At 43.0% G+C, this 14673-nt stretch overlaps 1 protein-coding gene across 9 annotated transcripts in view; it reads right to left on the bottom strand.

The window, feature by feature from the left end:
* The window catches only part of TNIK (TRAF2 and NCK interacting kinase), a 280941-nt gene that overhangs the window by 94296 nt on the left and 171972 nt on the right, over nucleotides 1–14673 (bottom strand). For all 9 annotated transcript variants that reach the window (XM_014455950.2, XM_023753889.1, XM_023753886.1 and 6 more), the window contains exons 8-10: nucleotides 9867–9921; nucleotides 7883–7961; nucleotides 2456–2631 (exon numbers count right to left, since the gene is read on the bottom strand). In XM_014455950.2, coding sequence (XP_014311436.2) covers nucleotides 2456–2631; nucleotides 7883–7961; nucleotides 9867–9921 — 310 coding nt within the window. The remainder of the gene's footprint in view (nucleotides 1–2455; nucleotides 2632–7882; nucleotides 7962–9866; nucleotides 9922–14673) is intronic.

The raw sequence follows: 14673 nt of genomic DNA, 5'->3' as shown, positions 1-14673 counted from the left end.
ATAACACTGGCTTAAATTAGCATGTATCAACATATTTTAAGGAAAAAAAAGTATCAGGCAAAAATATCATAAAGCAATGAACATTAAAATTGTTTGATTCACCCGGCTGTTGAGCATCATTCTGTGCACCAAAAGGTTGCCGGTTCAATTCTCAGTCAGAGCACATGCCTGGGTTGTGGGTTTGATCACTGGTTGGGGCACGTACAGAAGGCAACCTATTGATGTTTCTCTCTCACATAGATGTCGATGTCTCTCTCTCCCCTTTCCTCACTCTAATAATAAATAAAATAAAATAAAATAAAAAAGTATTAAATTCTATGGTGGTTACCAAAGGGGTAGGGGAGTCAGGGAAGGTAGAAGAGGGTAAAGGGGTCAAATATATGATACTAGAAGGAGACCTGAGTATACCTACTACCAGAACTCTTCTCTTCTACTTTGCAAAGAAGGAACACATTAAAAATAGTCTGTTTTCATGGGATAGAGAGTTCTGACTCACATTCCAGAGTTTATATCAACAAAATGTGAAGACAACCCAAGGCACACACTTTATCCATCCTTACAGGTCAGAGAGTTCTCAGAAAGTAATCCTGGACGGTACTGAAAAATTATTGGTCCATAAAGAATCATGTAAATAAGAATAGCCAATCTTTATCAAGTATGTCTATGTGCCAGGCATTGTATGAAGCGATTTACACGTACCATCGCATTTAATCTTTGCAACAATGCCAGGCAACACTAATTATTATAATAAACCCAGTTCTATTTTAAAGATTAGAAAACTGGGGGAAGTTCACATAACTATCAAAGAGTAGAGCTAGAATCTGAACTTAATATTTGAGTCTGAAAACAAAATTCTGAGCACTTAACCTACTTTATGTACCCACAGTAAAAGAAATTTCCTTTTTTAGAGAAGGTGGCCTTGAATGGTTGCATGTCTGACATACCACCCTAAAATATTTCCTTTAAAATTTTGACTTCACAGAGTGGCCCATGACCACTATTAATAAGTAAACAGTTGAAAAAAATTAGTCCTTTTTGACTATCATTTAACCTGTTTCTTTTCATGCCTAGTTCCTCCAGCTTGGGCTGCCCCGCCCCCAGCTCCTTGGTTCTGATTGACACCTTGTCCTTCTCCATCACAAACAACTGGAGGCGGACCTCCTTTTGGGTTGAGCCTCATAACCTCCTGCTCTGAACCTAACCTGATCACACATTTTCCTGAGTCTCTGACTGGCAGCAAAGGAGGATCTCTTCTTTCGAACCTTCACGAGGATTTCTCCTCCTCTCCAAGCAAGCCCTCTGCTGATCTTTCCTCTGCCTAATCTTGACTCCTACACTGCTCAGCACCCCACCCCCTGGGTCCCTGCTCATACCTTGCCACATTAGAAATTAACTTCAGAGGCAAAGAAGAAGGAAAACCAAATAAAAAGAGAGCAACCCTGTCCTATGCTGCCCATCACCTTCACTACTCCTTCTGGATTGTGAAGAACAAAAGAGAGAGGTGGAGAGGATCGAGGCGAGGAAAAGCGTATCACCAAGTTCCTCCCATCCCCATCCTTGGCCTTCCTCTCTATTCTCCACTCCCTGCACACTCAGTGCTCACCTTGCCAGCTCTATACGGCCTCCTTACTGCGACTTCACTGCCAGCTTCCCCCTCCAACAGGGAGAACTCACCTGTCTATTCTCTGCATCTCTCCCCTTCATTCCCTACCTCAACTTTTCTACCTCCCAACCCAAGTAGGCATAAAACCTGCCCCAGACCACATGCATGTTTACATTGGTCAGGATGCTAGTTAAGGAATTTTTGAGTCTCTATCCAAACAGTCCTAGGACCTCAAGTTTAGACTGATGTCCTTTCCAATGATGTAGTGAAAAACAGTGTGGTATAACAGCCAGAGCCACGAGAGATAAGTTTTTGAATCTATAAATAAAGAAGTGCATTAAATGATCTTCCAGCTTCAAAAAAAAAAGCCTGGCAATCTCTTTTATATCACTGAGACGATAAGAACATTTATTCTGACTTCCAAATAAGTAAATTAGAAATGAGCCTCAGTGCACAAATTCTTTAAATGTTGAAGACTGCCAGTACCGAAAAATGTCAACTAGATTTTTTAGGTTGTCTGTCTTCTGTAGATCTTTAGTCTTCAAAACATGAATATTCATTTGAATTAAGAAAACCACTTGTCATATTAAACCACTTCATAGTATCACTCAACACGACTCTTTGTTCAGTGCCTGGAAAAGGTGGTATTTCAGTTCTATTCTCTCATGAAAGATTCCATTCAGCAGTCTCACCTCATTGATGCCCACAGGCTGTGATCTCAGAGGCAGCCCCTCACACGAAAGAATAATGCAGGCCCATTAGAAATCCCCACGGTCACCTCCAAATATATCAAGAGCGCAGGGCTCACTCCGTCTTTTGTTTCCCTTGCTGAAATACAAATGTGCTTCTAACCTTTCTCGCCTCGCTTCTTCTTTGTTCTGTCGATATGGTCCTTGAGTTGAATGCGGACCTGTCGTTCGTTAGGTTGGTCTCGTATAAATGGGTGCTTCATCAGTTGCTCTGTCGCTGGTCGCTGGCTGTGATTCTTTACCAAGCAGCTCTCAATAAATGACTGAAATTTTTTTGACCTGCCAGACAAAAGAGATGAACCACAGATTAAAAGATAATCCAAAGGAAGGCAAACTTACATTTTTTGAAATGCTAGAATGAAAAATTAGAAAAAGGAAAATAGGTCCAATCAGCCAACGTAGAGATCAACTCATCACAAAATAAGTCTAGCCCTTTATTAGGTACAATGGGGTATAAAGGCATCATCACCATTCATGCCATCCATGGCAGTGATTATATGTGAAAGTATTTTTTTTTGCACAGTTCATACATAATATCTCACAGAAAACCAACAGGAATCAGAGAAAGCAAGAGCCCATTGGGAATAATACCTGGAAGTTCTATGGGAATGGGAGAACCACAGCTGGGTCTTAAAGAATCAGGAGGAAATCACTCTGGGGAAAGGACAGTTCAGGGAGGTATAAAATCCGTGAAAAACTCCAGTTGGGAGTGAGCACACTGTATGTCAGGGGACACTGAGGTGAGATATCTAAGTGAGGCAGAAAACGCAAGGTGGAAAAAGTAAAACCAACATTGGATAGAGGGGTCCATTTTGTAAAAATGGGCAAGATTCTCCTATGGGAAAGTGAACTTGATCTGGCAGAATTTTTAACTGGTAACTTCAGAGTCACTTTTGAACTTTGCTTTCCAATTAAAACAGGATGTATGTATAAGCTTGTTATCAACCCACGGACTTAGAAACTTCACTTTAAGGGACTAAGTTCATACCCAGAAGCAAATTACCTCCCTTTAGGAAGGCAATATTTCCTCAAAGATAAACCCTCTGCCACAGACACACAGGGGCAGGGGAGCGCTGGTGAGAGGTACCACACCAATGATTAGGGCAGCAGGTCTAAATTAATGGACTTTAGCTATGATTCACGAGCGGAAGTTCCAAGAATTTCCAGCATGATAAATAATTAAGCTCATGACTCTATAGCATGCCTGTCCAAGGTGTTCCATTGCTAATACAGCACCTCAGAGACCTTGGCAGAACCCTGGTCACCCTACTCACTGTCCCCACCCTGCTCAGAGCGGGAGGGAACCCATTTTGTGCTCTCTGTCGCCCTCTTGTGAGCACTGTGGCCTTACAGGAGCGCATTCCAGGAGCAAGCCTTTCCCAAGTTTCCCAGCAGGCCCTCGGTGTGTGTGTGTGTGTGTGTGTGTGTGTGTGTGTGTGTGTGTGTGTGTGTGTTGTATTTACTTAAGGCCTATAATGGTGAACGTGTTCCTCAAGATTCAAATGTGAGAGGACCTTCGCATATGCACCACTTTAGTCCTGCCCAGGTCAAAGCAGTTTCTCACCTTTCCCCATGTTTTGAAAGTGCTGAATTATTGATATTTTTCCTCCCTAAATTTCTAAACTATGCCCAAGCTTTTAAAACATTTTATAAAAGTAAAGGTAACCTGCTATGCTTGGGGTCAACTCGGGATGAATCAGGACTGGACTATAAATCATGATAACAGGATGGACACTCTATGTACCCTGTCGGTCCTCCAGCCCATACCTGCTTCCTCCACACTGGAAATCCTGTGTTTGGATGTGCTTGAGTCATATTTGTCTCATGATCACACTACCTGCTCTGCCATGTTTGATAAACAAATGATGCACAGATGGTTATTGGACAAGACCTGCCCTAGGGCTACCTTCAAATCTGTGTTTGTGAGGGACAGAGGGGGGCTTGGAGAGTAGATATTGTTTTATTATGTTGTCTTTCTCAGGCCCATCAGGTAAATCTGTGGAGGCACAAATGTGATTATCACCTAAGGAGAGACCTTGAAAAAAACCACCCCATAATGAATTAATGGACTCTCCTAAGGAACCAACTGAAGAGAATGAGGTTAACCTGCATAAAGAAATAAACAAACTCCACACGGTGCTTCTCTAGGTAGAAAATCAATATTAGGAAGATGAAAACAAAACAGACAGAAAGCTATTAAATATTCACAAAGAATGCAAATGGCAGTTCTCTTTTTCCTGCTTTCAACTAGAAGGAAGTGCTCATTTCTCACAAAGTGATCAGCTATTAATTAGAGGATGATAAATACAAGAAATCACACCCAATTTAAAAATGAGATCCAGACTTAAAAGAATGTCCATGCCATTCCCCAGTACTGACACCTCAAAAACTCAGAGAAATCTCCAGGATGAGAATGTGTTGAAGATGTTTAATGGAACCAGCCTAGTTCAGGGTCATTTCTCCAGACTCTCTCCCAGTGGGAAAGAACCTCAAGAGATATTCAAGAGAACAACTTTGGGTCCAAAGGGTGGGCCAAGATGCAGAACCACAAAGCTGGCAACGTGTCCCGCATCTTCCTCAAATGTTCTGTGTTTGAAGAGAAAATAATGCTTACTTACAAGTCTTCAAAGAAAGCTTCATCGTCTCTTATTTAAGTTAGTGTGACCAAAGAATCAATATACTTAATTACACATTTAATTAAAACTAAAAACACCACCTATGTTGAACACTACCTGGCTATTTGCTGAGCGGTCTTAAGGGCTTAAAGCACATTTATATAACTTTATTGTTAGAGTCTCTGCTGCCAGTAATTTAGTTCTGTCTTTTTTTAATGCCTAAGATTAGTAATACTAATTTCCCAAGGGTTGGCATGGAGAGATAAATGTTAATGATTGGTGCTTATAGTCTGAGACACGAGTTCTTATAATACTAGTGTCACTGAACACTTGATCCTACCAGATTTTTCCTGTTTATATATTAAGTTGTGTTAAAGGAATTAAAAATGCCCGAAAGATTATTACATTAATCATTACAACCAGCCAGGCTAAAAGTTTTTGGTAATCATAGGACTGACTCCCTACATGCAATTTGACCTTTAAAATTTGTATTTCCCAGAACTATCCTTTTTTTTCTCCATCACTTCCTATGTGACTTTGGGCAAATTATACAACGTCTCTGTGCCTCAGTTTCCCTGGCTGCAAATAGGGAGATTAAGTACTTATCTCAAAAGACTGTTGTGATAACTAAATGAGTTAATTCATACAAAATACTTACAACAGTGCCTACCACATGTAAGTGCATGTATCAACATACATAAATGCCGTAGATATGTTTGCTAATATTTCTGAAATATGGTGTGCAGCTGCTGAAAGAAAACCCACTTGTCGGCTGTGGGAAGCTGGAAACAGCTGTCCAGTGGCAGGGCAGGGAGAGAAGAAGGAACAGGGTGAGTGGAGCCCACTGTATACAGCAGGCTGGGTGTGAAGGACAAGCAGAAACCTGGCAGAAGGCTCCGTAGTGCCACTGCCACTTCCAGGGGACAGAACTGAGTTGCCTCCTCCCCCCGGAGTCTGTTCCAGGGAGAAAGGAGGAAGCAGGGCCTGAGCACAGGGGGATCACATGCTGTGCCGGTGCCCAATGGAAGGCTGTTGCTGGGGAGAGAATGGTCTCACATCACAGTGACCCTCGGAGAGAGAAGCAGGAGGGGAGGATGCTCTGCCTCCTCGTTACCAATAGCAACTCTCCCTCTCTCTTCCTGCAGCCTTGGCAACTCCAGGGCTGCCGGCCCTTCTGGCGGTCTCCTTCCCTTCCTTGGTGCAGTGTGCCTGTCTCTACTCCGCCTGGATGGCTGTGCCATTCCTGGGTGGCTGATATTGATCAAGACTGTTCTCTGAATAGTGGAGGGTGGAACTGTGGGTGGGTGAGAAACAGGAGGGGCTCCGGGCAAGGGCCTGATCATGAAGTGGCATGAGAGGGGGCAGAGGGTCTGTCCCTCATGCTCTAACTGCCCAGAAAAGGACAGGTGCTCATAGGTGGTCCAGGAATTGACCCTGTACAAGGGGAATCAGGAATACACCACCAGGGAGGATACCACAGCCACAGGGGTAAAGGAGGGAGTGATGCATTTTTGTTACAGACTGATAAAGCACAAAGACCCTCACATAAGCACATGTCAGAAGTCCAACCACCCTGTGAAACTCTGTTTCCCAAACTTCATACTAATAATTTGCACCATTATAACCCCATACTAGAATCCACTTAGTATTTTACTTTAAGTCACTTTTTTATGTGAATAAGTTTATTAAATGGCAAGGTTATATCACTACCCCAAATAAGAAGCTTAGAAAAACCCCAAATTATAAATGTTCATGTACAGACCTATGAAATCATCTCATATACCACCAGGTGTGGGTATGCACTTAGAGAATTATTGTCTTAAAATGTAGAAGAAAAGTCAGCCAATCTAACGGGCTGACTCTCTGAACTATCACACACTCTGAGCTGTGCAGCCAGAAGAGATATTACTTAGGTCTGACTACCCATTTTACAAATATTTTTTTAATTTTAATTTTTAAATATATTTTTTTATTGATTTCAGAGAGGAAGAGAGAGGGAGACAGAAACATCAATGATGAGAGGGAATCATTGATGGGCTGCCTCCTGCATGCCCCACACTGGGAATCAAACCCACAACCTGGATATGTGCCCTGACCTGGAATCGAACTGTGACCTCCAGGTTCATAGGTTGATGCTCAACTGCTGAGCCATGCTGGCTGGGCTTGACTACCCATTTTAGCTAAGAGCTCTTTACCTTAAAGGTGTGGGGATAAAGACCTGCTATGCAAATCAATAGTATCCCCTTTCCCACAAGGATGCATTCTGAGACCACCAGCAGATGCCTGAAACTACGGTTAGTACAGAACACTATATATACTATGTTCTTACTTACACATACATACATACATACCTATGATAAAGTTTAACTTATAAATTAGGTACAGTAAGAGATCAACAACAACTAAAAATGAAATAGAACAATTATAATAATAACTGCAATGAAAGATATGTGACTGCGTGTCTCTCTCTTTTTAAATATTTTATTGCAATGCAGTCACTTTTCTTCTTGTGATGATGTGAGATGACACGATGCCTATGTGATGAGATGAAGTGGGGTGAAAGACTAGGCATTGTGTTGCAGCGTTAGACTAGGGAGGAGCACCTGGTCTGGGTGATCATGGATCATGGAGTCATGATGATGTCCATGGTTGGGGAAATAAAATACTTTTGGACAGCATTTGACTGCGGGTAACTGAAATCTCAGAAAGTAAATCCATGGATAAGGGGGAGGGGGGAGCTACTACTCAATATGAATTTTAAGAGGAATTTTCCATATGTAAATTCACTCACCAAGTCTTAGTGTGTATAGTCTAATCCTGTCAGCAGGACATAAGTATTGGAGTTAATCCCCCCCAAAAATTATCACAGAAAAGCCCTGCCCTTGGATCTGTAAAACACTGAAGACCAAACTCACCACTTCTTAGATTTCAGCCGCGGTGCGGGGTTCCGGGGGATGAGGAAGAGGGCTCGCATCGGGTGCATGTCGCAGAGAGCTGCAAGAGACCAGACAAGGGCCAGCTCCAGTCAGGAGGCCAAACGCACGCCAAGCTCATCCTGGCTGTGCAGCCAATGCCGCCACATGGCTCCCGAGGGCACGCATGACCAGTGAGCAGAGGCAAGAGATCACACAGCCTCCATCTGGTGAGCACTTAGAGCTGATGGCTAACTACAAGCCTCGTAAAACACAACACGTTTCAGCTAGAGAGTAACATGTCTACTTTGACTTTATATTTAAGAAAACGAAGTTAAAGGGTCCACAACCTTCCCTTTATTATAAATAATCATCTAAGATTCAAAGTAAACAACGTCAAGGTAACAACATCAAGGGAAATGAAGTTATTTAATGAGTAAAACCTTAAGTGTCAAAACAAAGGATTTTTTATAATCCATGGTCTTTTTCTTATACACTGAAGGCTCATCCAAATACAATGTTATCTACATAGATTTTTGGAGTATAAAACACTAGACCAGACACCTTTCCCTCTGTATTTCCAAATATCCTAAATGGCTTTTCAGGGTTTATGATGGTTTTTTGTTTCATTTCATTTCCTGGCCCCAGGAAGCCCACAGGATCAAGGCAAATGAAGTCTGGAAGGAAAATTATAAAAATATCTCAACTTGTAAACATGACATTATTGTTTATAGTGAAAGCACTCAAACGTTCTTATTTTAAGTACAATATTTCACTAGTTTACTTTTCAAACATCTGGGAGTATCTTTTCCTTTGTGCCTAGAAGAAGAATATATTCTCCCCCAAAGCTAAAGAATTCTGTAGGTTGAAGCTTATTTTTAGGCCCTTTCAACTACTTATCAAGAGTGACAATATGGTTTTGTGACTGTGATATATTATTTTTATGATTCATAAATGCCTTTTAGCATTGTGGATGAGGGGAAGTTGTCCACAAAGACTCCAAATCAATCAAGCTACAGATAAATTCTATCAACTCTAGGGTGATGACTTGAAGGTACAAAGAACCACATGCACATAACAACCTGTCATGCAACTAGGGGCCTCTCAGAAGCCACCAAGGTGTTATGAAATGTGAGAGGGGGCAATTTCTGCCTCAAAGGAAACAGGGAGGGAGCTGGGGAAGGCTGAGGGAGTCATCAGATTGCTGTGCACATCTGATTGGCTGAAGGTGAGAGGGAGAAAAGTAGGCAGAAGTGTGCTACAATCTAAGGAAACTAAGGAACAAAACTGAGTGAAAATTACCTACAAAGGAATGCTGTGTCTTCCTGAAAAGGGTCTGCCTTAGAGCCCCGCCATGCTCGTCACTGATGGGGAGTGGCCCTTGGGAGGCACAGCCTCAGTGCATGGCAGCAGCGAGGCCCTTGGTCAGTTGTGCCTCCTGCATGGGAATCTGTGAGGCATTGCTCATGGCCTGGCAGAGGCTCTCTGCAGTGCATATTCCAGATCTCAAGGAATATTCCAGATCCTGGCCACTCTGCCTGAAATAAGTAGGGAAAGCTAAAAACCTAAACATCAGTATTTTAATAGGAGTGAAAGCAGTCGGGTATCAGTGTTTGTGGAACGCATGCACTGGAAATCAGTGTTGACGTTTGTGGGAGTTTACAGTCTTTGTGGGTTGGTCCCAGTTTTATGGTAAGTGGAGAATAGTTCAAGAACCAACTACACACTGAATCTGTAAAACAAGTAAGTTTCCCCAAAGTTTGCCTCCCCTTTCTTTTTTCCTTTTCCCTCATAAATTCAAGATCCTCACACCACTCGGAAATGAATGGATTTATGGTTGATTTAAGATGACTGCTTTCTAAATACACAGCGAGAATCCATGCTGGGCTCAGTGTAGCAGAAGTAAAGCTACCTTGGCTCCTGGCACAGAAGCTTCAGTACCTGCAGAGCGGACAGCAACCGATTTCACCCAGAGGAAGATACTTACGGGGAGCACCTTCTGCCATTTCGATAGCGGTGATTCCCAGGGACCACAAGTCACTCTGGAAGAGAAGGAAGCACAGACACAAGCATGAATGCAGTTGCCAAAGGAGAACTTGGTTACACCTGGTAATTGCTTCAGAACTGCCCGTGGGGAAACCACTCAGTCATCTCTTTACAAACCTATTACAGCTGTGAAGCTTCAAAGTAGTCAGAGCCTCATTCAACTTTCACTGACAATGCCTTTCACGGTTTTAAAAATTAATTTGTCATTACTCGGGTGGTGGACCCACACTACAATATACAGATGATGTATGAGAGAACTGTACACCTGAAACCTATATAATTTTATTAACCATTGTCACCCCAATAAATTCAATAAAAATGAATTTACCACTCAAATGTCTCTCTGGCTTAAACCATATGAAATCGCTGCTATTCGACTGTTTTCCACACTGTCCTATAATTAACTGCACATGTCTGAAGTGTATCATTTGCAAGGTCTGACACATGTATACTCCTGTGAAACCATCACTATAATCAAGAGGAGCAAGAATCAAGTGGTTTTGTACTGTGAAATGAGGTGCAAATATGAAGGTGGATATTCGGAGGGTTTCCATTCTAAGCTATTACAAATAAAGCTGCTACATTCATCACAAGTCTTTGTATGGACATATACTTTTATTATGTTTTTTAAGAAAACACCCACGTGTGGAATGATATACATCCATACTGCTTAGCCCAAACTCTGGCACACAGTGGCCTCCAGAATATTAATTTCCTCCTCCTCTACTATTAGGTGAGACTGCCTTTGCCTGTTCAATTTAACCTTCTCTAATTTCCCTCTATTTGGTTGTAGCAGACACTGTTTGTTGGCTAACCCAACAGACATTTTCAACCCCCATTTCCTTTGCGGCCTTCATTTATGAGGATAGGAAAGCTAAGTGTGTTTGTCCAGACTTCCCTACTGCTAAGGATGACAATTAAGAATGTGGCACTAATTGGTTTGGCTCAGTGGATAGAGTGTCGGCCTGGGGACTGAAGGGTTCCCGGTTCGATTCCAGTCAAGGGCACATGCCTGGGTCATGGGCTCAATCCCCAGTAGGGGATATGCAAGAGGCAGCCAATCAATGATTCTCTCTCATCATTGATGTTTCTATCTTTCTCTCCCTTACTCTCTGATATGAATAAAAATATATTAAAAAAAAAGAATGTGACATAGTTGTGGCCAAAGAGACACAGGCAAACATCTTCTGGGAGTTTCTGAGAAAGCTTTTGCTTTTCCTGAAATAAGTGACAAATACAGCCGATGTCTTGACAGTTCTTCCCCATGTCTTCGTGCCTTGAAGAAAAGCATGCTCTTCGAGCTACAGCATCCGTCTTACAAACATGTGGCAATAAGTCAACAAACTAATGATGTCAGGACAGAAAGGTAGCAGCCTGGGTTTTAAAGACAGCAAGGAGGCCCCACACCAACTCTGAACTGCCTGCCTTTAAACTTCTGAACTGTAAGTAAGTATAGCCCAAAGCATTCCTTACTGATAGCATGCACACAGCAATGATTTGAAGAAGCACATTTTGACAGTAGGGAAATGGAGAGAGGGCCCAGTTGTTAGGTGAGCCTGGATTTATCCCGCAGGAAGCAGGAAGGGTCTGTGAAAAGAGATGCTGCCTTTATTCAGTTCACAACATCTCAGATCCCCTCTAAGGTGGCTTTGCCCAAGCTCCCAAACAACTCCTTCAAACCAAAGGTCACACCATCCCGACTCCTGAGCATCCTGTCACGTGACCAGGCCAGAAACGGCTTCTTCTTTAAGCCCTTATTTGACGGCATCATTAGGATCATTTTTTTTTTTTTTGCTGGGGTTCTCTTGTTTTACAAAAGAACATTTATATTCCTGGCCATATATATACCCAGAGCTGCTTGTAAGCTATGCTTAACTGCCCACGCTAGAGAGCAATAAGCGTCCTTCACAGGGCTTGTGCAAGCCTTTGGGTGCATTAGCAAGTCCCCGAGACACTTCAGAACTTAAATACGGGAGAAAATGTTCCAATTACAACTGGCAAGACAGATCACAGGAGAGGAGAAAGGGAAGAGGGAGGAACAAGATGAGGAGAGTCCGGGAGAGATAAGTTTCCTTCATGGCCATGGTGTGACTCATTTTGGCAGGAGCTCGGTAATTCATTATTTCAGAGGTGCGGTGCCGCCCGGCCTGTGGCATGATTAATAGCCCAGTCTTGTGCGCATTACAAACAGAACAGAGACAAATTCTAGTGCCTCTGAGGAGGCGGAGGCAAGCACACCACTTCCGGCGGGTGGGGGGGCCATCTGGCATGCAGGCAACTGGAGCACAAGATAGCAGCAGGCCTTGGGGGTGGGGCTGCCCAACATGTGAAGAAAAGAATACGTTCAGATGGCCGAACCAAGAGCACAAAAAAGAGGCAGTGTGGCACAGGGAAAGAGGCCAGCGTGCCCTGAGAGGCAGAGAGAGCCCGTGCTGGACAGCCAGGCTTGGTGACTTGGGCAAGCCACTTAATTCCTCTGTGCCCATTTCCACACCAGTAATGTGAAAAGAACACCTACTACAATGCTGTGCACATAGTGAGTATTTAAAAAATACTGGTGCAGACAGACCCTGAGGACCAGTTACCATTGACTGGCAAATCAACCAGCACATCCGAGTCAGGTAAAGTGGCAACGATGCTGGCTGGGCACACTATACATCTCTTTACTGACTTAAAAGAAAAGCAAGGCCAACCCGCCCAGTGTGGCTCAGTGGTTGAACATTGATCTATGAATCAGGAGGTCACGGTCCAATTCCCTGTCAGAACACATGCCCGGGTTGCGGACTTGATCCCCAGTGTGGGACATTCAAGAGGCAGCCAATCAACGATTCTCTCTCATCATTGATGTTTCTATCTCTCTTTCCCTCTCCCTTCCTCTCTCTGAAATCAATAAAAATATATTTAAAAAATAAACAAATAAAAGCAAGGCTAGTTTGTGTGCATGGGGGGGGGGGGGTGGGTACAGGACAGAAAGATATAAAATAAACATTTTATGTTCTCCACACACACGTCATAGAGCAATGGACTGAGGAAGAATAAGACTCCGTTATGTGTACTATACTGTGAGTTGTTCTTTGCATTGAACACGCTATCTTGAGATCTGCCCAACTTCAATATGAACACTGCCTTGTTGCCTAAATGGTTCCATCGTATTCCGCTGGACAGATGCGCTAGTCTATTCAACCAGCTCCCTACTAATGGGCTTTTGGCTGCCAAGAAGTTTCTTTAGTGACTGGTTGCATTAAAGCAGTAAGTATAGGGCTATAAATTACTTGACAAATCCCATCCAACCAAATGAAATTCAAATTGAAAAAGTAACAATTTAAACAGCCGAGGAATTTTGCAGTTTTATTAATTTCAAATCTCTTGAATGCTTATTATGAAATGAGAAAGCTTTCATTATTGCCCCACACACTTATCAGGGAAATGAAACCTTTCCTTTTGCTTGAAGTGTTTTGACAGAATTTCTGAAAACAAGAAAGGAGGGCCTCTGGGGGAAAGCGAGCACACCAGGCAAGGAGATTCTGGCGCTCCTCCTCAGAGAGGGGCTATTTTCAGGCAGCACTTACTGTGCCCGGGAGAGATCACACAAAACCAGGCTGCGATAAAAAGCATGAGCTCTTCCGACTACTTTTCTACTCAGGCCCGTATTTTAATGAATTATTGTAGTTTTTAGAAAAAATTAAAGCAGCCTTTAAAGATATCTTAGACAACTCAAAGAATCCTACATAATAAAAGCCTAAAATGCAAATCGACTGAACGCGGAAAGACCGGTGGAACAACGGGTCGCTATGATGCGCACTGACCAGCAGGGGGCAGATGCTCAACTCAGGAGCTGTCCCCAGCCTGCAGGCCCCAGGCCAGCCAAGGCTGGTGCCAGCGGGGGGCCCCCTTGATTGCCCGCCCGTCGCCCCACAGATCGGCCCTGATCGTTGGTCAGGCCTAGGGACCCTAGTACATAATTTCGTGCACCGGGCCTCTAGTACATAATAACAAACCATAAAACAAGTCAAATAATAAAACCAAACTACGCTCTTCTCTTTTGCATTCTACCTTTATTTTTGTAAATTTGTCTTTATTGTTGAAAGTAGTACAGATTTCCCACTTTCCCCCCCCATTGATGCCCTCCACCTGGCACCCACCCCTCCTAGGTCTTCATCACCCCATTGTCTGTGTCCATGAGTTATGTAAGTTCTTTAGTTGACCTCTTTCCCACCCACCCATCCACCCCACCTTCCCTCTGAGGTTTGACAGTCTGTTCCATGCTTCTGTGTCTCTGGATCTATTTTGTTTTGTTCTTTAGATTCCATATATGAATGAGATCAGGTGCTACTTATCTTTCTCTGACTGGCTTATTTCACTGAGCGTAATACTCTCCAGGTCCCTCCACGATGTCTCAAAAGGTAAGAAATACTTCTTTTTTACTGCTGCATAGTATTCCATGGTGTAAATGTACCACAGCTTTTTAATCCACTCATCTACTTATGTTCTGCCTGTATGTTAAAGGAAGGGTTTTGTGGTAGGGAATCTAACAAAGCTCAGTGGCCTTCAAGTCCTCTTTTATTCTAAACATGTCTCCTAGGCTGAAAGTATCTGTAGTACATGAGTATCCAATAACATCGATTTCAGAGTCTGGGATACACAGCTTGGTTAAGTGGGCTACCAAGCACACAGTACCAAACCCTTGAACTTTGGTGAGCTTACAAGTGAACTTTCTGGTCAAAAACTCCACATACCAATACAAGTTG

The sequence above is a fragment of the Myotis lucifugus genome, unplaced genomic scaffold (assembly GCF_000147115.1).
Source record: "Myotis lucifugus unplaced genomic scaffold, Myoluc2.0 scaffold_53, whole genome shotgun sequence".
Taxonomy (NCBI): Eukaryota; Metazoa; Chordata; class Mammalia; order Chiroptera; family Vespertilionidae; genus Myotis; species Myotis lucifugus.
The sequence above is the reverse complement of the archived record's forward strand: the minus strand, read 5'-3'. Positions and strand labels throughout refer to the sequence as shown.